Source organism: Cottoperca gobio, chromosome 13 (assembly GCF_900634415.1).
Source record: "Cottoperca gobio chromosome 13, fCotGob3.1, whole genome shotgun sequence".
NCBI lineage: Eukaryota > Metazoa > Chordata > Actinopteri > Perciformes > Bovichtidae > Cottoperca > Cottoperca gobio.
The window spans coordinates 9,942,799-9,969,050 of record NC_041367.1 but is presented as its reverse complement, the minus strand read 5'-3'; the positions used below and the strand labels follow the sequence as shown (position 1 = coordinate 9,969,050).

Sequence of the window (26,252 nt, the reverse complement as noted above, 5' to 3'; positions counted from 1 at the left end):
TTGCTTAAATCTTAGATTGACACTTTTATACCTTGATTAATGTACTGTACACATCACTATGCATGTTGTTGTACATGTATATCCTTGATTAATGTACCATATGCATTACTATGCATGGCTATGTTGAAAAGAGTACTCACACACAGAGAGTTTCAAACTCTGACCCACTTGGGTGAATGGAGCTAGCTTTGTTTAGAAAGTGACCAGATAAGGTATGCGTGAGAAAAGATGCCCATTCCACTGTCATAGCAGGTGTTGTGTTGAACTGTAGTAACCCATGGCATGAGAAAACCCTGAGAGTTCCTCGAACTGAGAAACGTCACTTTGGACAAAAGTGTCAGCTAAATGAACTGTAATGTAATGAGAAGATGCTTGTGGTAAAACTGTAACATCCTGTGCCAGGTCCAGACACTGACCAGAAATCTACTGTCTAGCTCGTATGCATAAAAACCTTGACTGTTCAGCTTAAGTTCCAAAATGTAAACAAACACCAAAGACGGACACCAAAGAGGAAACTGTGCCAAGAGGCGTGGACGCCTACCGCACCAACAAAGGCCACCATTGGACAATGGCCTACACCGACCAATAAGAAGAAGGGATACTCATATTTTGCTAGTGTGTATATACTGTATGTGTATATTTTTTATACTGCATATGGACTACATATAGCCTTGCACTCTTATGAGTTATGAATCTGGACTCGATCTCCTATTTATTTTAAAGTTATATTATTTGTTATGTGCAAATGATGTGTCTGTAAGTGTGGTGTAGATATTTTGTGTATCCAGAGAGGAATCAACAAAAAAAGTCACAAGGAGTCTGCTCCAACTTCCGGACACCCAGGCTCTGAGTCAATGAGCCTTTATAAATCAAGCTGAATTGGTTACTATGGGGGTCGACCCTCTTTTTTCAAGTGCAAGTTCTTTATTTAACATATAAACGGAAGCAGTCGTTGGCACTGCAAATCTTAAGTCTTCCACCAACAATACAAATGAAATATGTATAATGTTTACATTTACTAAAGTACTAATAAAGTACTTTAGTCTTTTTCTCTTCTTGCCACTTTATACTTCTACTCTGCTTCACACTGCATGGTGCCAAACAAAGCCCTTTAGCTGTTGTAAAATCACTGTAATCTACGGCCTCTCATGGCTAATTTCTTAAGTACAACATTTATAATAATTTAAATACTACAATATAAGAACAACATTTTCAATCCAGGCCTTTTACTTGTAACAGAGTATTTTTACGGTGTGGTAATAGTATCCTACTTTAACTGGTGAAGGATCTAAATACTTCCTCCACCACTGATTATAAAGATAAGTAATTAAATGTAACCCACTAGGCCTAAGGCAGTGGTGGAGTGTAACCAAGTAGGCTACATATACTCAAGTACTGCACTTAAGTACAATTTTGAGGTGCTTGCACTTTACTTGAGTATTTCTATTATATGCTACTTTATACTTCTACTCCACTATATTTTGGGAGCCTATTTGTTTTGCAGATTTAAGTTAATACAACATTTTAACTAACACATTATCATATATTATTAGGCTATGGGTTAAGCTGCACATTTACCAGCTGAGATTCTGCATAATGAATACTTTTATTTGGGAGTGGCATTTTTTATGTTTATGTTTTTGTACTTTTTCTGAAGTCGGACTTTTACTTGTATATAAAGGTATTTCTACACTGTGGTAGTGGTACTTAAAATATAGTTGAACTTCTTCCACCCACAGCCGTGTTTCACCGTAGTTAGCATAATTTAGCCGTTAGTTGACCGTTGCTGTCGTCATGGAACCGTGCTGGCTGGTAGTGGGCGGTCCCTCGTCGGCTCCTCTCTGATTGGTCCAGCACTCAGCGTCTCTCTTCCTCATCGGTGAGCCCATTGAGTGGTGGGTTAATACAGAAGCTGCTGTTAGTGCCTTACCAACGCTGCTCTCACTAGTAAGTACCACAGCACACGTTTAAAAAAAATAATATTTTTTTATTTTAGAAGACATTAGTGTTGCAGCTTGAGTAGTTTACAGTCGTCAGTTGAACGATGAATGCACCGGTCAGGTAACATCTTCACTATCGTAACGTAAATACGTAACATTTTGATGCTAGTAGCTTGCATAACTGAGATAACATTACCTTTTAAGCCAAATGAGCATTAGCGGCTTGTTTGACCGAGTTTGACCGTCTTTACGTGTACTTTGGGTCTTGGTCTCGCCAGCCTCGATCCTCTGCCTTCCTCGGGGTGACGCAATCTGTGCAGAGGATGTCCATAACGGCCTATGGTTTGTTTAGGCAGACTGCTTTATGTAAGGCATTGATGCCGGCGCACGTGTTTTATGTGAAATCCGTCGATGCAAAGAAGTTTGCACATAGGTATTTCAATCAATGGATGTATTTGCTGCTTCAGTGGCTTGGAGACCTCCAGTGCATAGAAGGAATGCAGCTGCAGGGGAAAATCACAGACCTCACGTTCAACCAACACACTTAGCTGAGGACCCTGCTAATGACATTAGAATTACCCTCAGAAGATCGTCCTAATATAGCCTGATATATCTATGCCATCAGAGTTGTAAGTCCATTTGATTTGAAATGCTGCTCCTGCTTTTTTTGTTAATGTCTCATATTGTGTGCTGTACTTTTTTTCCAGCATAATGGCAACACTTTCCCAAACAAAAGAAATCTTTCGGAGAGCAGAGGCTGTCTGTTTCGACGTGGACAGCACTGTTATCAAAGAAGAAGGCATAGATGAACTTGCCAAATTTTGTGGTGTTGGGGATGCAGTCACTGAAATGTATGTGTATAAAGGCTGTCAACATCACATTAACATGCACTGAACAATACACCTTTTCTTTTTATATCATAACTGTTTTGTTTTTTTAATATGCAAATATTTTGCTTTTTTCACATTTCAGAACCCGGAAAGCTATGGGTGGCTCAATGACATTTAAAACCGCCCTGAATGAGCGTCTTTCCATCATCCGATGTTCCAGAGAACAAGTGAACAAGCTGATCACAGACCACCCACCTCAGCTGACTCCAGGTATCAGGTGAGTGTAGAGAAATGACATTGATTCTGTATTGGTATGCACAGAAAACTTTAATGAATTCTTCACTTTAACTGACCATTTTTGGTAAACATCCCTCTTTTTGTCTGGCTTCAGTTCTTTTTGATTGTTGTGGCCATTTAAGGACAGAATAATCAGGGGAAACAACGTAATCTTGAAGGGAAAACACCAAAATAGTATATCGGAAAGTGTTTTTATACAAGAAAAAAGCAGTTTATTTAGGCCAAACCGTCTAACACAGGATGGGCTGTCTGCATGTATTTAACTATAATAGTTGCTGACATGGCAGACAGTTTAGTGGTAGTTTATACACCTTCTTTATGTGGCAAATATGAGAGTTGGCATTAAAGCCATGCATGTATTAGCATTTCAAGTCTTTCCTGCTCCTTTAGTGGTCATGCATAGACTTACGTATAAACTACCTGGCAGTTGGTCTAAATGAGATTCAACTACTGCCTACTATACAAAAGTGCATGATGTGTATATATCGGGGCCGATAATGCAACTTTTATATTATGTATTATTCCGATAATTAAATTATAGCCAATATATTATCGTCAGGTAATACGAAGCCAAATGCATTTTTATTGATTTAACAAGCGCAGCATTTATCTACACAATCCGATCTGGGAAAACATGATTGCAATTTGCAATACAAGTTGTTTGATGTTGATTTACTGGGGAAAAAATAATTAACATTAGAAGAGTCAGAACTGTTGTTTTCAGGTAGATTTGGTTAAAGCTGAGCAATATTAAATAATCCACCTAGGCTCACTACATCTCAGCTTTCGTGCCCTAAACTAAAGTTTATTAACGTATGTACTTTTAAAATACAAACATTTTATATGATCCGTTATCTTATCCGCCATGAGAAGCAGGTAATTATTTGTTATCTGCTGAAAACGGTCCATGTCGTGCATCCCTATAAACAACTGCAACATTTGAGTTCTGATAAATGTTCATGAATCTTCCCTCAGGGAGCTTGTGGACCGTCTGCACCAGTGCAACATAAAGGTGTTCCTCATCTCAGGCGGCTTCCGCTGCATCGTTGAACACGTGGCCACGCAGCTAAACATTCCTCTGCATCATGTTTACGCCAACCAGCTCAAGTTCTACTTCAATGGTAAGAGTTGGAGGTGACCTTTCTCCCGATATCAAAAAGTATCAGTTTTGCTGTCCTCATTTCTAATCTGAATCAAATCTTTTCCTTCTTCTTAAATAAGTGTCACATCTCTAGTCGGCTTTGTTGTAGGGGGAATCGCTCTACATTTCTAAATTAAATCCTACGTGTGTTTTTCAGGAGAGTATGCTGGCTTCGATGAGAGCCAGCCCACAGCTGAGAGTGGCGGAAAAGGAAAAGTCATCAGTATGTTGAAGGAACAATACAGCTTCAAGACCATGGTGATGATTGGAGATGGAGCCACAGATCTAGAGGCATGCCCTCCTGCTGTAAGTGAAAACTATCAACGCTTTTAAGTTTCATGTTGTCACATTTGCATGTTTGATATTTCTTTTTGAAAACACATTTTGATCAGTGTCTACTTTTTCCGCAGAATGCTTTCATTGGATTTGGTGGGAATGTCGTCAGGCCGCAGGTGAAGGACAAGGCCTTGTGGTACGTGACAAGTTTTGGGGAGCTGCTAAAGGAACTGGAAAAGATTTAAAGACACTAAGAAGAGTACTGTTATTAATTTTAACATTTTATATTTGCGCCTAAGGGTGTGCCTTTGATGGTTTTATGCCCGGCACATGTTTCCTTCTACTCAATAGATTTTATAATAAATAATGTTTACACTAGTAAATTTACCTTCATGGGGGATGTTGCCCTATTGACTTTTATACTAGAAAATACTAACAAAGTAACCAAACACTGTTTGTGGAGGTTAAAATGAAGTTTTTGCACTTTTTGCATCAAAGTCTTTAGGTAAGCTAATACAACTCCTGCATATTATCACATGTGCAATGAATAGAAATGTTTTATTTCTGTATGGATATTAAGAGCTGTAACCAGACATGTCAGAGTGTTAAGTCCTGTAAAGAACATCGGCATTAAACGTAACATGCTGTCAAAAACTGCTTTAATGTGTTTTGGCGTTCTTGTCCTTCCCTGTGAACTGATGAACAAAAAGACAAGATAAACATGCTTCAACAATAAAATCTGATATTACAATATGCAGCAGCATGACTGCTCACTTAAGAGACAGATGCACTCAGCCACTGGTAGATAATGTTTGTTTCCAGAGTTTCATACATGATCGCTATGCCCCATTAAAACATGTTGGATAAAAACCGCTTAAAACCAGGCATGCTGTCTTCACAAGAAAAAGTAGAATCAATAGTTACAAACACGGCATCATGAAACTGCAACATTACCATGACAGGGAACCTAGGGACATCCAGAAAAAGCAACAGAAAAAGGAGTGTGCCAAAAGAAAAGTTTAGATTTATAATGGACCTCAAATATAAAATGATGAGGTTAACATTTGCAGTCTTCTTGAGTTGCAACAGAAATACAGTTTTCATGAATTTACAGAGGCGTGTTTTCACTTCACTCAGCAATGGCATGGCTCGCATCAAAGTGCCACTTCAGCAAACTAAAACTCTTCCAAATTTACATTAAATAAATAAATTGCTACTGCAGTGCGCTTCAGCAACACTATTCTATCTGCCCTCACACCACACAGCTGGGCGTCTTTTCAAGTAACTTTGGTTGGTTTGAAACTTAAGAGAGGAGCTCTCTTCATGGCATCAGACTAATGACCATCAGGAGGTTTAAATCGGCCAAATTTACGTATCCTGGCTCGGTACTAAAAAAAGAAGTTGTGCATCACCAAGGCCTATCAGTGGTTTTGACTATTTTAATTGCTGATGCATGGTAGGCATTGTTGCCTCCTCTGTCCTGGTGACATCTTGACAAAATAAAAGCAAGGACAAGAAAAGGGAAGGGATGTTGTTTGGCAGCACTGACGGGAGGTTGAAACCACGATAGTGATGCTCTGGATGGATGTAACATTCAAAAGAGGGGGGTGCCACTTGATTTCAGCTCTCACTTCACTTCAGCGGGGAAGCCTTTGTCGGGATCATAATCCTGGAATCCATATGTTGAATGAGAGGAACTGGAGGAAGAGGAAAGATTTGAAGAAGATTTAGTGTGTCCTCACAGTTGAACAGGTTCGTTCAGTTTAAAGCAAGTTACATTTAACACTTTTTTAAATTCCACTATCCAGATCAGTGAGAGGCGTTAAACATTTCTTATGAATAGATTTAATTATTAACGCAACATCAGACAAAATGATTTCCTACTTTCTGTGTCATTAAGACCTTTTAAAGTTTTGCTTTACGCCCTTATTTTTAGATCAATGAATTCAATGCCTTGAAAGACTTTTTAAGGATCTGCAGGAACCTGTTAAAGTCCAAGTTATAATCAGTTTCCACAAGTTCTAAAGTGGTCAATATGTTGTTATTCAAGACAAATAAAGAAAAGCCCTAAAACAAGTTTTCAGTCACACAGCGATGAGATTTCATCACTACTTCAACACAGGACTTTTCCCCCTCACCTGTGTAATACACCACCTCGTCCCAGCCCTCCTGCTGCCAGGCGCCGCTCCTCGTGTCTTCTCTGGACTGAAGGTCTTTGTAAGCTGCAATCATCAAATCACACATTTTAGCACCGCTTATAGTCACTGCACTAAAGGTCGGTAGCAGTTTTGGTTAATTTAGGACTGCAAGTAACAGTTATTTTCATTTAATCTGGTAACATTAAATATATGTTTGTTTAAAAATGTCCATTAGTGCAGCTGTAAATTTAGAAACTAATGAAAAAAAGTCCAGGTGACAACTTTAAATGGCTTTTTTTGTCCAAACAGTCAAATATATTTACAAGAATATAAAACGGAAAATGTTTAGATTTTAGAAACTGGAAGCATTTTTCTTCATAAAGGACTTAAAACAGTTCATCAAAACTTTTTCTATGGAACAGCTGATCATTTCTGCACAAGCCATCTACATGGTGACACTGTTGGTGTGTCATTTCCCATAAAGCTGGTATGTGAACGTACCCCAGAGGTGATGAACCATATAGAGGTTGCCGATCTGTGAGAAAAACCCTCCCACAGCTTCACTGTTGTGCTGGCGAAATCTGATGGCTCTGGCCCTGCAGACAAGAACAAGAACAACTTCAGTCACAACGCACTTAGGCTTCATCTGGCATAACAAGACCAGGCCTGCACACGAGACGTTTCATACACAAGCTTCGTTTATTCTGGACTGTTTTTAATTCACACAATTGGATTTAGTCGGTTTTGTTAACGTAAAACTAGACGACAACATTAGATGCAATTATCCTTTGCAACATCACGTCCAACCATAAGATGTGACGCCATTGCTGACTGTAAACATGTTGATGAATCTTAACGCTGGCCAAGTCCATGTGAAGTGAGCGCACTGGTGCGAGTGGAAAGATTTAAATAAATGTTCCCACAAAATCATAATCACTATCTGGAAACAAAACTAGAAAGCTTCTGTTCCTTATGTTGTAACTTGAAGTTTTAAGCCTTTAACTTCATAAATTATAATGAAATTACCTTAAAATTGCTTTGCTGGCATATTCTACATGACTACAGTTCTGTTCATCACAGGCTGGATGAAGTAAGCATAAATGCAAACGTAAGAAAAGAGTTTGATCTTTTTCTTATGATTATTTAAATAATGTGCTTTAAAAAGGGAATGGGCAATATGAAGCCTCAAAAACCTGGATGATATTAAAGTGTTTTATGAAATCATGCAGATGACAGTTAACACAATGTTAAAAGAAGATACAGCAGAGTCGACATTCAGTATCACTGGAGTTATCAGATACAGCCGATACATCACTGACAAAACAAAACTGACTGCAAAACAAGTTGTGAAATGTTATTGGGTGGATTTAGAAACTGAACAAACAGAACAAGAACAAGAACAAAGACCAGGACATCTGCTCCGGGGCAATCAGTGGAAAACTATGGCGTGTGCAGAAAGCTCACTTAAAATCAACAGCAATGAACTGCATTGATTAAACTGATAAATGTTGCCCTGTTGGCTCCGAACTATTGAGTACACACATCTACAGTGTACATAATATTCCACTTGTATTTAAATCTTGGCTTGAGAACATGACTGTTCGAGTTCAAAATGTAGCCTCTCTGTGGAATAGCTTTTATTAATGAGGAAGGTTTCATGTAGTGCAACTGTTCTGTAACTACAGTTCAGTGAATCAAATTGAATTCAGGCTGCCTTACCAGTAATTACCCCACTCGATCATGGTTCCTGGCTGGAAGAAAGAAGACACAATTCTTTATTATAAAAGTAAAAAAAACAGCTTTCCGAACTACAAATTGATATCACACCTGCTTCTTTTCTCCAGAGTAGACATGTTAATACAAAGAAATGGTAAAGACGTAACACAGATATTATGTCATTGTGAAGATCAGCTGCAATAGTGGTTACACCCGAAGGCGTCTTTAATGATAATCTGCTGTTTGTCAGATGTAATCTCAGTCAGTGATGAGGATTAATAACTCACATTCATCACATGTCACAGAGAGCCCTGAAAGAGTTTTTCCTGTTGGATCAGGAAGGACGACTTAATCTGCAGGGCGTGACGTGTCGAGCATTATTCAGGACCAAGACTGCTTTCAATTTAACCATTGAGACAACGGATTGCTGATTTTATCTGTGTGTTCATATGTAGATACACATTGTCTAAAGGCACGGGGTCAGTAAGTGTTGTGAGGGTGGAGGTAATTGAGAGGTCACAGAAGCAAAGCATGTGACCTGGAGATCATGAGTTTAAACGGGAAAATGTGGGCGAGGAAAAGTGAAAGACGCTACGCTAACGCTGCTCCTTTCTGCAACTGCTGTGGCGGTGACCTACGGCCCTGAAGCCCCGGCCGCTGCAGAGGAGTTAACAAAATAAGACTTTATTTGTCCAGGGGTGGCTCCTAGTGGCGGTGATGGAAAAAGTGAGTGCTAAATCAACTTTCCCTGGACAAAAATGTGCAAAACATATTGGTTATTAAGCTCCGTTATCTATATTGTAATGAAAGAGTTTAAAGGTCTTGTTGTCCAGACTAACCAACGCTACACTTTTTCTGTCTACTCTGTACACACAACAGCCGCTGTATTACATGTCTGTCTGTCCCTGGAGGAAGGATTATTTTCATTATCCATTAATCTGCAGATTATTTTCTGGATTAATCGTTGGATGTCTCTAAATGTCTTGTTTCGTCAGTCCAAAACTCAAAGATATTCAGTTTGATACGATATATAAAACAGAGAAAGGCAGAGAATCGCCACATTTGAAAGGCTGAAAACTGTATTTTCTGACATTTTTGTATGAAATTAATTAATTAATTAGATTATCAAAATAGTTGGAGGTTATTTTTCTGTCGAGAAGTCAAATAATTGTCGCAGCTCTACTCCTCTGTTGCTCTGCCTGAGGGTGTTGCATGCTGTACAGATACAGTGAAGCCCTTTTATGAAACTATTTTGGGCTGTATAAACAAGATGAACTGGACTCACTGTGTAAAGAAAGAGCGGTTATAAGTTTAATAAATATTTAGATTGTTTGTAAAAGTGCTGATAATGTTTGTCGAGAGATGTGGGACATCAGGTTGGACTGGGTTCACACTTTCAAATTCTGTCCCTCACAAACATCTATGGTACAAGCTAAAGACCAGATCAACTCTGTGGTCTGTTACCCACCCTGAGCTGGTAGGACCTGAGCTCGTAGATGTTGGGGCCCTCTCTGGGAATAGGCTCGTTCCAGAAGCTGAACTCCAGCAGAAGCTGGTTTCTGCGAGACATCAGCATCTTACCCCGCTCCTTCCTGTACTCTGTGAACTCCTGCCAATGGACGGACACCAATCAATAAGCTTGACTTCGACTGACGGCTTAACTCGGTTATTAGCACACGACTAAAGCAGTAAACAGAACAAGATGCACCAGGAGTCTTTACCTTGTTCTGCTTCAGCTTGTTCATCACATCCGTCAGAGCCGGGTATCCACCTCTGTAACGCCACAGATGAACTGGGGAAAGTATATCATAGATGAAAAATCACACAATCTACAGAACGGTCAACTGAGTCAAAGCAGGAACCTTAAATAATATGATTAAAACCTTTATCCTTTGACATAATTCTTCTCCCTTTGTGAAAGGGTTGAATCAATACAGGGCAGGAGTTTCCTGCTCTGTACAGGTCTTTGTGAAAATGCCATATTTTTAAAAAGGTAATAAACTGATAATTGCTGGTAAGACAAGTAGAACATTTAAAAGAACTGATTGCAAGTCCGTACAGGTTATATTAGGCAATGACACTGAATCATTTTTATAAGTCTGTATATTCAAGTATTATCAAGCCAATAATTCAGTATTGAATTGTGCTACTGGTTAAAAATGTTTGCAACATCATGTAGTTAAGAGTAAGAAATACTGACCCTGGAAAACAGGAAGTACTATAGCTTCTCTGTTTGAATAAACCTTGACTGGATACATATTGTACACACATGCATGAGGGTGGATATGCAGTGTAACCTGCTGATTTGCAAACTGTGCAGACCACAGACCTGTCACACTGCAGATGTGCGTGTGTTTATATTAGTAATCGTACCAGCCTGGTCTTGTTCTCCATACCAGGTGTTCCAGGTGCCCACCAGCTCACAGGGGTAGTACTTATCAGCGTGGATGGAGGGCAAAACCTCCTCACTGTAATGAATGAGAACACCATCCAAATACTGAAATCCACTTTAACTGCAGGTGCATTTCTCAAAAATCCACTTTTAAATAACAATATTTGAGTAACAATCACATGTTCTTTCTGGTCACGTGTCGTCTGTCTAATGTTGCAAATCCAAAAATAGTCCCCAACTACAAGTAGGCGGTGTCCAGTTGTCTTAGGTATGAGCGAGGTTGGTCTGTAAAGTCATGCCAGCTTGCCAACCACCTCACAGGAATAGACTGCTCAGTGTACTGTGTTGTCCCGGTCTACGTACTACTACTGCTGCTGCTGCTGCTGCTGCTGCTGCTGCTGCTGCTGCTGCTGCTGCTTTAAGTACAAGTTAATAACAGTATGCAGCTTAGATAGGAAATAATACTCACCACAGTTTGTTGTATGCATCCAGGCACTCTGGCTTGACATTATGGACTGAAAAAAAAGTTCACACTTAAGAAAATGTTCATCTTCAGGATAATTGTTTATTTTTAAAGTACAAATAAAGTTAAGTGAACTTACACTGAATTTTGTACAGATTACTTTCCTCATTTTTGGTCAGTAGGTTAGCGTGTGCGTCTTTCCTGGGATCAACCTTCCTCACAAACAGCGACTTAAACCAGCTGTCCTGTCCGTTTCTGCTGCTTGATGTTGCAAATCCCCTGCAAACACGAGGCGTGATGAACAACAGCACATTATTTTATGACCAGTTTGAATCTACGGAGAAACTGGCTTCCTAATTTCACATCTTGATATCTGATTAGATGTTAGATTTGCACTCGTATACACTTACTATCTTTATATGAGCCGACATGCTTCATTGATAGAAACTATAACACCACTAGAGTTCAGGTTTATAGCTGTTGTATACTACATCAGTCAAAATACAGACTGGGCTTGAAATAAGAGCCTCTGATGCATATAGTATACACATTGTGATACAGCGCGTTACAGTATCTAACAGTCAGTGGTGCATGGTAACTAAATACATTTACTCAAGTATTGTACCTAAATACAATTTAGATTTCGTTTTTTGCTACACTATAATTCTACTACATCTCAGAAGGAAATACTGTACTCTTTACTCCACTACATTTATTTGATACATTGCAGATTCAGATTAATAATACAAAATATAATCCGCAAATTTGATGTGTTATTATAGTTCAAAATAAGATTACATTGATTTTAATTCACATGCTACCCAGCAACATATAAAGCAATACAAATAAGCTCCACCTTAACCAGCTGCAACAATAAAGGGATGTAAACATCAATGCATTAATAATAATAATAATAATAAAGAGTATATAATATACATTATTCTGAAATGGGAAATTCTCCAAAATGTGTACTTTTGGTACTTCTTTATTTTGATGCTACTAAGATTTGAAATGCATGACATTTACTTGCAACAGTATTTCTCCACCACAGCTAACAGTACATTAAGGTTGCTGCAAAGAGATTACAGTGAGTCTTTGTTTACTGCATCTATCAGAATTACATTCTGTTTTTAAGACCTAAATTAAGCACATGCATGTCATGTTTACAACTAACTACCATATTGACCTTGAGCGTTTGAGATGCTTAATACCAAAAGATGACAGAAACTTGTATTATTTCCCCTTCACCTGCAAACACACGCAGCTTTCATCTTAAATATCCTGGAATAAACTAATTTAAAAGTGTTGAAGTTTTAATGTGAGTCGAAGCTGAAGGCCACAGAGGACTGGCTAGCTGTTAACGGGCTAGCTTGCCCAAGCTCATCGTCGCCACCACAGAAGAAACGTACTGAAATGACACGACAGCTGACTACAAACACTACATGGTGATTACTGAACATGTACGCTGAAGGCTGCCCTACCTGCTCGACACGACGAGCTGTCCGGCCGACTGGGCCCTGCTTTTAGCCCGACCCAGGCCACCGCACACTCTGTGAAGGACTCCAGTCGCCATCTTCAACTGCTCTCTCATGCACGCACAGCAGCTACCACGTCTGACCACCAGGGGGCGGTGCGAGCTCACAGCGCTCATATCTGACATGATCAGTCACGAGCCGAAGACAGGAGTGTTGTGTAGGAAATGTTCAGATCCTTAAATTAAAATACTAATAGGGCCTACCACACAATGTTACAAGCAGTGGTGGGATGTAACGAAATGCATTTACTAAAGTGATGTGAGTAGTTTTGTGTACCTAGGTTCAGTTTCTTAAAGTACTATTGGAGGCAAATATTGTACTTTTTACTCCATTTATTTAATAACTTTAGTTGCTGGTTACTTGCATATATCAATTATTAATACAACATATAATGTTTATAATGTTATTTTTTAAATGCAGGACTTTTACTTGTATTTTTACATTGTAGTATTGTTACTTTTATTCAAATAAAATATCTGAATACTTCTTCTACCAAGGGTTACAAGTATGTAAGTAAGCTATAATCAGGAAAATGTACTTAAAGTATGACATGTTAAAGTATTTAATGCAGCTGTGACTGGTATACTATTATATATTATATCATTAGATTGTTATTACTTATGCATTCATTTAAAAGCAGGATTTTACTGTTGTAGTTGGTTTAGTGGAGATAATTTAAACTATTTTGTATTACTGAACCTTATGATTATTTCATTATGGATTAATCTGCTGATTATTTTCTCCATTAATCGATTGATTGTTTAGTTTGTAAAAAGTCTTCACATTTGAGAAACTTTAGGCCTGACATGTTTTCACATGAAAAATGACTGAGACGACTATCAAAAATATTTGCCAATACATTTTTTGTCAAATTATTGATTAATTAACTAATCCTTACAGCTGTACTTGTACTGCTGGGTAGTTTTACAACAAAATTGTAAAATAAAAATAGTATTCAACAGAGCCATATTGTTATATTGTGGATATGTGTAAGAGAAAGAAAAAAATATGAATTAATAAAATAAATAATTAAATAGTAAAGTGGGGATCAGGGAACAAAAACATATTTTTGTTATGAAAAAAGAGGTTGTGTCCAAGAAGTGCGTACGTCTAATGTGTCTTTCACAGCAGACATTTTGACGTGTCAAGGTAAAAGCACAGGTGTTACTAATAACAGCGTTTACATATCCTATGTACTCTACAATCCTGGTTATGATCGGGTTTTTAGAGAATCCTGATTATGTTTTGCACATTCAAACTGCTTATCGTGGTACCATGAACCTGGTTAAGTGCCATGTAAACACCTCATCCAGGTTTCTGAATATTCAGTGAGAAATCAAAGCCCATCAGACAATTATCTCATGTATTTTGTTTTTAGAGGTATGATAAGTAGAAAACTTCTCAAGATTTATGTTGATGCATCTCATCTTATAAACGAAAAATCTGTTAAGAATAATGTGAAGATTTACAATGATTAGAGCGTAGTAGAATAAAATATAGACGTCCTCCATAAACTGAGAATTGAGTTTCCCTGACAAATAATTTCCAAATCTTTATTTTCTCCACATGTGGACAGTTAATAAATGTTCAATAGACATTGGAGAAGAAGAAAACCAGTTAAGTTGCTGCTATTGACTCTTTTTATTTGAAAAGAGATATTTTAACTTGTGACAGAAGGGAAAACACAGGTGTAATTGATATAAATAAAGATGGCTCTGTTTTGTCCTGTAAAATGAGCCAGCACAATACCAGGGTCCTGGAGCTAGAACAGTGCAACCTTTATTAAGGTTATTAATTACATATGGGCTTTTCCTGGGCTGACATATCGAAAATGCCTGTGGTGACACAAGGCCTATTGTCTCGTGTAGAGGATATCAGCCCAATCAGAGGTCAGTCCCACACAGTGTAGTGCATCATATCCAACAGTAAAATCATCCTCAGCTGGCATGCATTTTTTTTTAAATCAGTGTCTCTGGTAGAGACAGCGGCCTTGGTTATAAAGACGGGTTGAAACCCTTCCTTCTGTAGTCTTTAATACAAAATATAATACATTAGACTTCATATAATTTAGTGGAAATGTGTCTTCAGCAGTTCAAAACACTGCAAAATTGCGAAATTATAAATATTGACATGAAGATTTAAAATAAAATAAGAATCACTGGTTTGCAAACATCAAGGTCCTTTATAGAAAAGTATTAATAGTATTAGTGATAAAAATGAAAACAAATGTTCCAACTTAACACTTCAGGTACGTACATGCAGGTTGGTGTGCGTGGTGGTCAAATACTCCCCTAAACATACTACACTGGTTGAACAGGTGGGGGCGCTACAAATCAACAGCAATCTTTAGTGCACTACTAAAACACTTTCCAGTTAGATTAACACCATGGGCACCGTTAGACTCAATCACTTCATTCAGTCGTTCTTTGCTTCACAATTTAGCCTCTTGCAACATTAACGTATGTTTGTCAGGTGAGATGTGTGTGACCTTTGCAATACTGTCATATAGCTCATACAAAAAACACGAAAAAGATGAGATGTTGATTCTTGTGGTGAAATACGCTCCCTGATATGCTGTAAGTAATGAATGAATTGAACTGTGTTTGTATGTGCTGAAAGGCCTTCAGGAAGAGCATCTAATAACTGTAAAGGATTTCATTGTTCATGGATGATGGAGAGGGTGATTTGGGTTGCAACCATGGAGGAATTCAGTACAGTTGAGATTGATTTATTATTTGACAGAGTGATGGTGAAGCTAACAGGGACCATATTGCAAAAGCCTACTTGGCTTTTGGAGAAAGACTACTTACCACCAGTGGAATTCAGAAACTATGGAGGGATTTGTTTTAAGTTCAAAGACATGAATCATAAGGGAGTGATTTCTCTGTGAAACATTTTTGAATAACAAAAAGCAAAATGTGGATATGTCTGGGAATTTAGAGTATGATTGTGTCCACTGAAATGTTGCTCTTTTAGTAAGGAAATGTATCAAGGTGGTTCATTTTTACCTCAGTGCATGGGTTCACTACCAACATTTGTATATTTTGGACTTATTTCCTGTTTTATTTGATAGTATATTTGATTAAATGACCTCACCATCAGTCATGAGCATCAATATAAATATACTGTCCAGTAGTGCTTTCCCCCTTTGGATATCTGTACAGTACAGTTCCTATAATATCAGTATTAATCTGAATGGCCTGATCTGTGTTTTTGGACGTGGAATACTTTCACAAAGGGCACATTTTATTATTGGAAGAAGTGAGATCAGCTTTTCACAAAGAACTGCAGTTTCACGGCTCCAGCTGTACATATATCTCATTACTGGTATAGTAAAAACATATTTTTTGCCTTGTTGAGTGAACTTTAAGAAAATCAGATGCTGGAAATCTCTTCGTTCAAATCTCTATAGAAATAGTAGGTCTGGTATTTCTAAGTGTGTATTTTAAGCAATTAACTGGCTCAGATGCTTATCCCTAGTGTTTCATAATCTGCCATCTTGCCGTCACTTTCATCAGTGGTGTCAACTTGCATGTGATGCCACAGGGCTCCTTTCTAGAGCCCATCTTTTTCTCCTATTGTATGCTTTACCTTCACAACATCGTTGTTTGATATCACTTACCATTAACATCTAATAATGTCATTAATACCTTATATACCCCAACAGTCGTTTTAGCTAGATATTTATATAAACATTATATAGCACCTTTCATAACATAAAATGCAGCTCAAAGTGCTTTACAAGAGAAGCACATTAATAATGCAGGTTTTAAAACCAAAACAGGGATTATAACAGATACAAAACCCATAAAATAATACCTAATAAACTGGCAATTGCGTATGCTTTTTTTTTTATGAGCAAAAGACTGATATGACTAAAAGCTCTGGAAAAAGCTAATAAGTGGACATTGAGTGGACTTTCTACAGAGTCAAGAATGAACATTCATGTCTCAAACCGTCCCACTAACCTTTGTACAAGAGGGAAGATAAAGTGATTTTGCCACCAAGTCCTCGGACTATGGCCTTGAAGTGAGGAAACAAATATCTTATTATTTTTTAATTAAATTTGAGGTTTCATAGACTTTTTTGTAATTAGTTTTATTTCACTGCTACTAATCCTTAGTCGTTATGTTGTAATTATTTGCCTCTTGACTGTTTGGCTTCTGCGTTTAACGTGGCACTGCCATTGAACAGCTGCTGAATGTATTTTTTTGATCCATGTTCTTAATTTCAATTATATACAAAACCATGCTGGTACTGGTTTGGCACTACCCTGCATCTCTATAATCACTTAGAATACATTCAGATTTCGCTCTCGGATACAATGAGTTTCTCTAAACCAAGGCTTTGAGAAGAACAGCTGTGAAAACAGCTGATATGAATCCTCCACTAATGCACCAGAAAACCATGGATTCCATTTATCAGGGAGTTTAGAAAAAGAAAAACCAGTCTTTGTTTAACTCTCTTGAACCCACATGGATACATCCCTCACTCCAGCCTCTCGTATTCGCTATATAGTATGTCTTCAGAAAGTTGAATATCCTCAAACCAAATTATCTAACCGGCTGTCTTTGCAGTTTCCCTCTCCCTCTTATTATCTTTGGCTTTTTTACAGACATCCAAGTTCTCTAAGAAATGCTGTCGGACTTGTGAGAAAATACTTTGGACATTTAGTCTTCACTCCTTATCTTGTCTGAGCACAGCAGTGAGTGAATGCAGCACTACTGCACACAGTGGCAGTAAAACATTAATAATGTCTGACGTGAACAGATTAATATCCTGGAATATGTCTGTGTTTTTATTCAAACTATGTAATATGGATAAGAAAATGACTCCTGCCAAGAATTACAGGAGTGTGCTCAATCTAAAAAGTTCTGGAGTGATACATTGATTGTCGACGGACCAGTGTGACTCAGGCTTAAAACAAAAATGGACAGACAACTCTGGACTGTATTTTTAAGGCATGCGGTACACTGAGTCGAGATCAAGCACTGACCAATGTAGACAATGTGATTATTTACATCCATCAGTGTATCATGGCCCACAGATAGCGCCTCATCAAATGATAAAGTCTAGCAAGACACTTGCTCTAAATGCTGAATGTGTCTTTCCATATTCTTAATGTACTCTCTAACTGGTTGTGCTACAGTACTAATGGGGGAGGAAGTACTCAGATAATTTACTTAAGTAAAGTTAATAATAGAAATACTCCATTACAAGTAAAAGTCGTGCATTGAAATGTAAAAGTATATTTGTATCATTAGCTAAATGTACTTAAGTAGGCCTATAAAACATAAAAGTGACATCTGAAAATTGTCCCCAGAGAGTGTCACAGTATGAAATATTATATCATTGTTTCATTATTACTGATGCATTCATGTGTAAGTAGCATTACTGCTGTGGAGCTATCGTTTTAACAATTGTTTATTCTATTAGGTTTAATAAGTAACAATGTATCATAATTCATAGGAGCATCACATAGGTGGATAAGTATAAAGTGGTATACTGTGCAATTGAGTACATTCAAATTGTACACTACTTGAGTTAATTTACTTACTTACACCCCACTATCGTACAGTGTATATAAAAAAAAGTTGCACCGTGGTTAAAAAAACGATACAACAGTCTTATAGAGAAGCACTTTAATAAAGTTAAAGGCTAACCACCTTGCACCAGGATCGAGCGACATCTTGTTATCTTGATTTAGGATTTAAAAAACTTCTTTACATAGATTCCCAGTGGTTATGAACGACAGTATATTACAGCTGCTGTGCAACCTATAGACCAACTATACACATTCATACTTGTTTTCACAGCCAAGCAGCTTACTGAAAGACTGATATTATTTACACAACCGAAAAAGTGAGGAAAAGAGACAATATTTATGAAGGCAGAGTCGTGGCACAAATAAAAACTTAGTTAAAGCACACAAGGGCATATCTAATGTGAATTATTGTAACGGCAAAGCACAGAGTGTGAAATTAAACTAAACAAAGTGCAAATTAAGATCAATTGCTTGAGTTGTTGAAAGTTAACATTCTGTGCCAAATGACCTTTTACGATGTGAAATGTCTCTAGCTCTGTTGTGTTCACAGGGCTGCTGGTTTATTTATAAAGGAAACACAACAACCATATTTCAGTTTATAAGATTTATTACCAATATATTCATCATACCATTTTGAAAGGGTACATCTAAGGTTTAACCTTTGTATTGGACAGTCAAGTCTCCTCTGTGTGGCATAGAGTATAGGCTTGAGCTCTCTGGCTTGGCGATGTATTTTTTCATCTTAAATAATCCCTCATTCGCCTTTGAGGATGGACAGAATGGGGTCTGGAGAAATAAAGAAATCCTTTGTGCTTACTGTGGTATTTTATGACGTCGGACGTTAATACTTAGACATAAGGTCAGACGTGTGAATGAAAAATTAAGTGGTCAGTGCTCAAGGCCAAAAATAAGATTTTTGAACGGGCGGGAACAAGTCTTCATGAGCCAGGTCTTCTTTCACCTATGAGATGTTGGTCTGGAAGCAATTTAGCCTTTACATTTTAAGACACACAGAAAGATATCTACAGATTAAAGCGGTGTTTTTCTCGTACATCACAAGCCCCAAGGTCGCTCCACTGATTTCAATTTTTTTTTTTTAATGGCTGTCTTCCCAATGCTCAACAGTGGGAATGTGTAAGAGAACATGCTTTTGATGGATGAATGGCTAAATATTTGTTCTCTCCTTTGTCCTGATCAAAGATTTTCTGGTATTTTAGACCACATGTTTTCTCATGATTATGTCATCCGACCCATTGCAATTGGGAAACTAAACTAGTATTTTTATTTGAACTATAACACATTAAAATAGAATGAAATGTGAAATAATGTGATATCTGTAGAATAATGTTTTCATTTTCCATACTGTTTATTTTCCTCTGAAGCCTATTACTTTTATTACTGCAATTACCTAATATCCCCAATGTGAATAAGTATCTATCTGAACAAATAATCTATCTGGATGTTATCCAGATATGTTTGGGTATGCATATGGTTGGCTCATCATGTGATACTGATGCTGTTTCAGTTAATTCATATCACGTCTTATCACTTACAACATTCAATGTGAAGGACAAAGTCATATTTATAGTGATTTTTTTATTTAGCTCTATTAATAGGGATTATACTTGGTCATAGCTAAAATAGATAAATAACATTTATTCGGTTGTTATATTATCTGCAACCTAATATTGAAAAAAACCCATTAATCACTTCTTTGTTTTACAGTTTTCTTATTGAAAGATAAATTCAAGCCAAACTTCTCTGTTCTTTTGAAGACGCGCCCAGACTCTTTTATTCAGCTGGGATGTAAAATATAGTTTCTACTGGACAATAAAAAAGATAATTTACTTATTTCCCAAGTTGAGACTGTTAATTAAAGCGGAAATTTCATATCTTCTTGCTCGTTTTGTACAGACAAGACAATATTAATATTATAAGATGAATTATTCATGGTACATTTAACACCACATTAATCCAAGTTCTCGAGGTCTCGATCAGTGTTTAAATCTTTCAGAAGTACATTTAAGTAGTATTTTGAGTCAATCCAAATTATAATAAGACAATAAGTCTGTTAAGTTATAATTTTGTATTATTGTATTTTCTCTCTCTCTCTTCTCTCTCTCTCTCTCTCTCTCTCTCTCTCTCTCTCTCTCTCTTCCCTCTATATATATATATATATATATATATATATATATATATATATATATATATATATATATATATGAAAATAAGTTTTATATAGATAAATGCACCTGATAATAAAACTGCAGAACAGAGAGAAATCACTTCCGGGTGCCATTTTTGAGCTTCGGCTAAGGAGCTAAAATGTTTTTCATTCTGCGGCAGACATTGTATTTGACGTTTTATGAGAATCTGGGAAGTTTTTGAAATGTCTTCAGAGCAGCGGTGAGTTTTTCTTGTATTTTCTTTCAGATAAATGCTTTTTCTGTGACTCAACTCTTAGCTAGTTTACAACACGGCTAACTAGCATGACGTTATTTACTCCGTTTGAAGTGCCAAGCTAACGTCTAACGTCTAACGTTGACTAACGGTTGTCCGATAATTAAGGTGCGTACTATGCTGGATGGTGGGTGCCTGTATTTCCCAGTTTTACAGTGATTTTAATGCTAATATGTGTTATTACCTTTAATAGACGGTAGAAAGAAAGGATGGACTGAAGATGGAAGATTTCTTATTTTCAAGGCCAAGGTTTAATGTTAATGACAGCACTCACCTTCAGTTCACTTACTTTTTTATTAATTTATATTGACTGGTGCAATCTAATTACTGGCTGGTAAAATATGCAATTGGCTAGTAGATTTTGTCGCTCATCAATCAAAAAAACAATGTTAATTTATTGAGTTGCTTGTAAAATTTGAACATTTACTAGCTATTTGGCTGGTGGACAAAAAGTCAATTTTGCACCATGCCTGTGATGTGTCATTGGATTACAGTTGGGCTTTAAAATTGGAAGTGATAATCTTTTTACCAGCTACTTTAGAAAAGGCTCTCAAGATATTTTGTGTAATTTTTGATAAGGTATGCCCTTTTTTAAAGCTTTTTTTTTTTTTTTTTTAATTAATAGACTTTTACATAAATATTAAGATTATTAAGAATATAAACTCACACAAATATATTCTATGAGTATTAGTTTTAAAAGTCACATCCGTACTGGACCATCTTGATAAAAATACACTGGTTATATATTTTTTAATCCAACACAAGAAAGCTAAGGACTGGAAGTGAGGTTAATGTTGAAGTAATATTCCAGCTGCAAAATATTTGAGTGATCGTCTGTGAATTCCATGTGTAATAGCATTGCAACATTCTCTCTTGAGAGGAACTCAGTTTTGTACCATATGTGGCGATGAATGACATAACAGGTAGCTCATAGAGTGATTGCGATTTAAAAAAAAAAAAGAAGAGAAATCCAACCAGCATCTGTGACTGAACCCCCTGTCAATACCATGTAAAACGGATGTGCGCCACCTTAATGTGTGAAAACGGCATGAAAATCAATTGTTTCATGCAGTGAGACTGACTGCTTTATTTTCTGAATTGTTAAGCTAGTTGTGCAGTTTCCAGTAGCATGGATAAATATATTATACTAGTACTAATACTCTGATAGATCAATACCCCTTAGAACAGTAATAGTCAACTTATTGCCAATTTGGACCGCGATCGTTTGTCGTGTGGCCTACCGACCTATTATCTAATTGACAAAGAAACTAATATATTTATTTTGTGCTTTTAATCTAAATAAGGTGCCACAGTGCATAACAAAAGTATCAAAATAGACTAATAGAGGTTGTTCATCAAAATACAAATGCTAGGGTAGGATACCACGGACCCCCTGACAGAGGTCCAGGCTAAGCTCTGAATATTTGTTATGTTTTTATTAACTGGCCCCTGGCCTCCTGTCATTTTGCAAAAGTGGCCCCCGGGCAAAGCAAGTTGAGTATCCTTGCTTTAGAGCTATAGCTGTAATAAACTGTGGACATCTGGTATGTGTATGTCAGTAACTACAATGTGTCCAGCATTTTTTAGATACTTTACAGTAGAGGGTCAGGAAACATGTTGAGATGCCTAATACCTAGTTCATTTATCAACATTTTACAAACCACCATGTTAACTTTTTTAAGCAGCCAAATGTTTGCAGTATTAGGTCACATGCAGTAGGCTGTGCAAAAGCATTGAGCCAGACTGCACATCTGAATACTATTATTATGAAACACTTTCCATGAATGAAATTGAGATGCATAGGCATAGAGTGATATGGTAAGTTACATTTTTAACAAAAAACAAGGTAGATTTGTATCCTGGCAGCTTTAGAGGGAGAGAAAAACAGGGATATCACAAATATATTTTGTTATTTCAACTTAAGTTCATACTGATACCCGATACACAATGTTGTTTTCAAAAGATTTCGAAGTCTGGATTTTAGGCGAGTGTATTTGGCAAAGATGCAAGAGTGCAAAACATGTCACCAATGCATTAGATTCAGGGATGTTGTCAGAGGATCCATTCATTGTAGAAGATAACAACAGATGGTTTTACTTGAAGGGGAAATCCTGTAGGGTTTATTTTTCTGTGGCTTTTGCTTGTTCGATTATATTCTCATGGTGGTTAATGTTTATTATGCAGATACACGCATCTCTGAAGCATCAGGGTCTTCCAGTAAATTGTGAGAAGTTCCTCCAAAAGAGATGATTCTGTCAATATCATGGAAAGATATTCTGACAGAATGTGGCAAACGTAGCGTCCATATGAGAGTGATTTCCTGCTTATGTTCATATTCAACAACGTCAGAAAGGAAAAATGCCCTGAGAAGTCATTGAAGCATGTTTTCCCCTTTTATTTTGGGGGGACTCTAGATTGATAGAAATATGTCAAATTATGTCCTCTGATTTTAAGCAAACCTTATGACATAACATTGCTTTCTTCACGAAATGCACTGATTTTGTTGGAATCAAGTTTGTGAGAAACAGAAAACAGCGCCGGATGACTACATTGTTTGGAACTGCTCTAGTCTGCTTACATTTGACCTCATTGTTACCACAGAATAATCGATAAAATGTGATGTGTATGACACACCCAAGAGCCTATGGCGTGAACAGAAGTTTGTAACTGTAAACCTAGAGAATACAGTTGACATGCATTAACAGCAGTGGCACAGCACTATCTTTGTTCCAGTCTTTTTTCTTTCATTAATTCTTTATTTTCTAGCAATTTTTCAAACAATAATTCCATGTTGGTGTATTATGGGAAAGCTAAAACATTGACGATGATATGCAGCATGTGTGATATTGCTCCACCATTTGGCCTGCACCATAAATCAACAAAGCTAAAACTTGGAAAAGGTCAGTGAATTGGGATTTAAGCTCTTTATGGCTAAAGTTACTTCTTACTCCTGAAAGCTGCATTTAATTTGTAATATTTGTTCCAAATTTTTTAATTTATGAGGGAAAAAGTTATACCTGAAGGCTAGCAGCCCAGTTAAGTGTTCACACATTGTCAATATTCCCAAGACATAATAAATTGTGGCACCAAAAAAGCCATGTTTTCATTTCCAGTAATCTACTTAAGTCACCGTTACACACATCTGACTGACGCCTTGACCTGTGACGCCAAAACTACTTTTTTCTTTTAATGTTCAGATGATGTGAAGACTTTCTTATATGTTAGATAAAAAGCCATTTGTTCCTTACTCTTCCTGAAACCAGATTAGATTGTAAATAACTCCAGAGTACTCATGTTGGGCTGTAATACAAGATCTGTAATGCTAAACTTTTCCACAACTGCAATCATGAGCACAATGTTGCAGTTTGTCAACACATAACATTCTTCAGCATTACTGTTGCTGGATGTCATTTGACCGTGTATTGGGCATTACACTTTGCCAACCTGGCTTTGATGTCTCCAATGCAATTTCGACATCTGAAAAAACAAATTTACTCAAACAGATGTAATCATTTGGTGCACTGTGTGCCAACATGACCTTGAAATTAAGGAAGATTGATTCAGTCTTTTCAATTTTGATGCTACCCAGATGTGAATCATTTTTTATATCAACAGGGCTTTAGTAATCACTAGAAAACCCAGTTTGACATGAGCATGTTTGTCTGTTTTCTCATAAACATGATTAATGTTTTTTTTATGGGGGGGTGTCGCACAATAAAGTTAGATTAGGCATTGTTTTTGGTATCAACAATTATTTTCATCACATCGAGTGTTGTCCAGCTGACACGCTGATTTTTATTCAGCTGATTAATTTACGGTAAACATTAAGGTCTTTTTTGTGATTTGTTTTATTTATGGTTGTACATGTATTTAATCCACATTAGCTCCTTTTCATGGTTGAGATGTCAAAGCATAGTCTAAATACAGTCAGTGGCTTGTTGTACTGCAGATTGATTACTGTTTCATATTTTCTCGATTGCATGCTGTAACTTCTTTACTGCCAGCTGAATAAGCATCAATCTGCAGTCACTTCACTCGACACCTTGTTTTCATTTTGTCCTTTTGGTTTGATTTTTCTGTCGGATACTTAAAGAGGAAATCTCCATCTACAATATGTTAACACGATTCAGACTTGTTTGGAAAGGTTAAGTGTTTCCTCTTGAATCGATAACCTAAGGCACAAATGTTCAAATACATTTTGTCATGCATTTGGGAGTTTTAAATTGATGGTAAGCTGCTGATGATCTGTGTAATTGAAATGTACACTTGGCGTTTACCATAGAGCAACACCTCCTTTAATTCCTTTTACAACACTTGCACAGCTGAACCAACAACCGGGAGGATTATCAATTTATTTAGCGCAAAAGCAGTCACACCTAACTTAACATGTATCAAAGCAGACTAGTAGCTGATGGACTGTACGACCTCTTTACACTTTATGTGGAATTGTGTTCTTCTCAGACCTGTTAGTCAGGGAATATAAACACAGTGAAATATCTGCCTTAACAAATATGTGACCCCCCACTAGTGATTTATAAGAAAAATGTAAAACATTACGCATTTGTGACAGTGACATACAACATGGGAAGTTTATTTGAATGTGATCTCATATTTCTGGCTCTCTAGTTCATCAGCTGCCTTTTTATTCTTATCCCTGGAAAATACATTAGGATGCCCGGTTGACAAAATGCTATATTAAAAAGCAGACATGCACTGCTAGAACAATCTTTTGTGTTATCATCTAATGCTGGACTATATGTATGGCTATTATAAAATACCATTTAGAATACTATTTAGTAGTTTGTATTGGAGTACGTTTGTTACATCTCATGTACAATTATCAAATGCAACGATGCATTGACTGCATCTCTTGAGCTTATTTTAAATTCGGTTAGAGTAGTTTTTAAAGATTGGCTAACTTAGTAGTAGTAGTAGTAGTAGTAGTAGTAGTAGTAGTAGTAGTAGTAGTAGTAGTAGTAGTAACTTAATTATTCACATATAGTACACTTTCAGTGGAACATAACATACATGGATAAATACCACATCGTTTGAAGTTGTCTCATCCATATGATTTTCGTTGAGACATAATGTAAATGATGAATTGTTCCGGTCAAAAAGCACATTTAATCCATCATTTAATTTATGTTGAGTAATATTCCCTGACATCCTCTGAAACATTTCCAACAGTTGGCTATGTGTGTGCCTCCTGCCTTGCCAGTACCTGGTGTCTGATGTTAATGATGACTTAAGAGCATGAACAGGACCTTTAGAGGTTTCCATCTGATGATGTAAATACAGAAAACAGGTGGCAAAAATTAGGCCGCAAGCATTCCACGTGTACTGTTGTTTCCCACTCTGTCCGTTGTGTTGACAGAGAGCTTTGATAGATTCTAGGCGTTAGGCATCACATTGACAAAAGTTAACACAGCATGGTTTTACAGACTGTTAATAATTTTAAACCCATATGTAATACCCAAACAAATTAAATTGTGCATAGTAAGCACATGACAAAGATGTCC

At 37.0% G+C, this 26,252-nt stretch overlaps 2 protein-coding genes across 4 annotated transcripts; one reads left to right on the top strand and one right to left on the bottom strand.

Annotated features, from left to right (window-relative positions):
- Positions 1–1,802: 1,802 nt before the first annotated feature.
- psph (phosphoserine phosphatase) lies at positions 1,803–5,142 on the top strand. 3 transcript variants are annotated; one of them, XM_029446536.1, is made up of 6 exons: positions 1,803–1,947; positions 2,648–2,791; positions 2,913–3,047; positions 4,043–4,188; positions 4,366–4,514; positions 4,619–5,142. In XM_029446536.1, the coding sequence occupies exons 2-6, from the start codon at positions 2,652–2,654 to the stop codon at positions 4,727–4,729; spliced, it is 681 nt and encodes a 226-aa protein (XP_029302396.1). In that variant the 5' UTR covers positions 1,803–1,947; positions 2,648–2,651; the 3' UTR covers positions 4,730–5,142. The 3 variants fall into 3 exon arrangements, with proteins under 3 accessions (XP_029302396.1, XP_029302394.1, XP_029302395.1); XM_029446534.1 differs by having other exon boundaries at positions 1,945–2,061; XM_029446535.1 differs by lacking the exon at positions 1,803–1,947 and adding an exon at positions 2,552–2,569.
- LOC115017833 (protein NipSnap homolog 2-like) lies at positions 5,127–12,830 on the bottom strand. Its single transcript, XM_029446533.1, has 10 exons — positions 12,675–12,830; positions 11,333–11,472; positions 11,200–11,245; positions 10,712–10,806; positions 10,060–10,130; positions 9,807–9,947; positions 8,342–8,373; positions 7,124–7,218; positions 6,623–6,706; positions 5,127–6,181 (listed from the first exon to the last, which is right to left on the bottom strand). The coding sequence occupies exons 1-10, from the start codon at positions 12,782–12,784 to the stop codon at positions 6,117–6,119; spliced, it is 879 nt and encodes a 292-aa protein (XP_029302393.1). The 5' UTR covers positions 12,785–12,830; the 3' UTR covers positions 5,127–6,116.
- Positions 12,831–26,252: the final 13,422 nt, after the last annotated feature.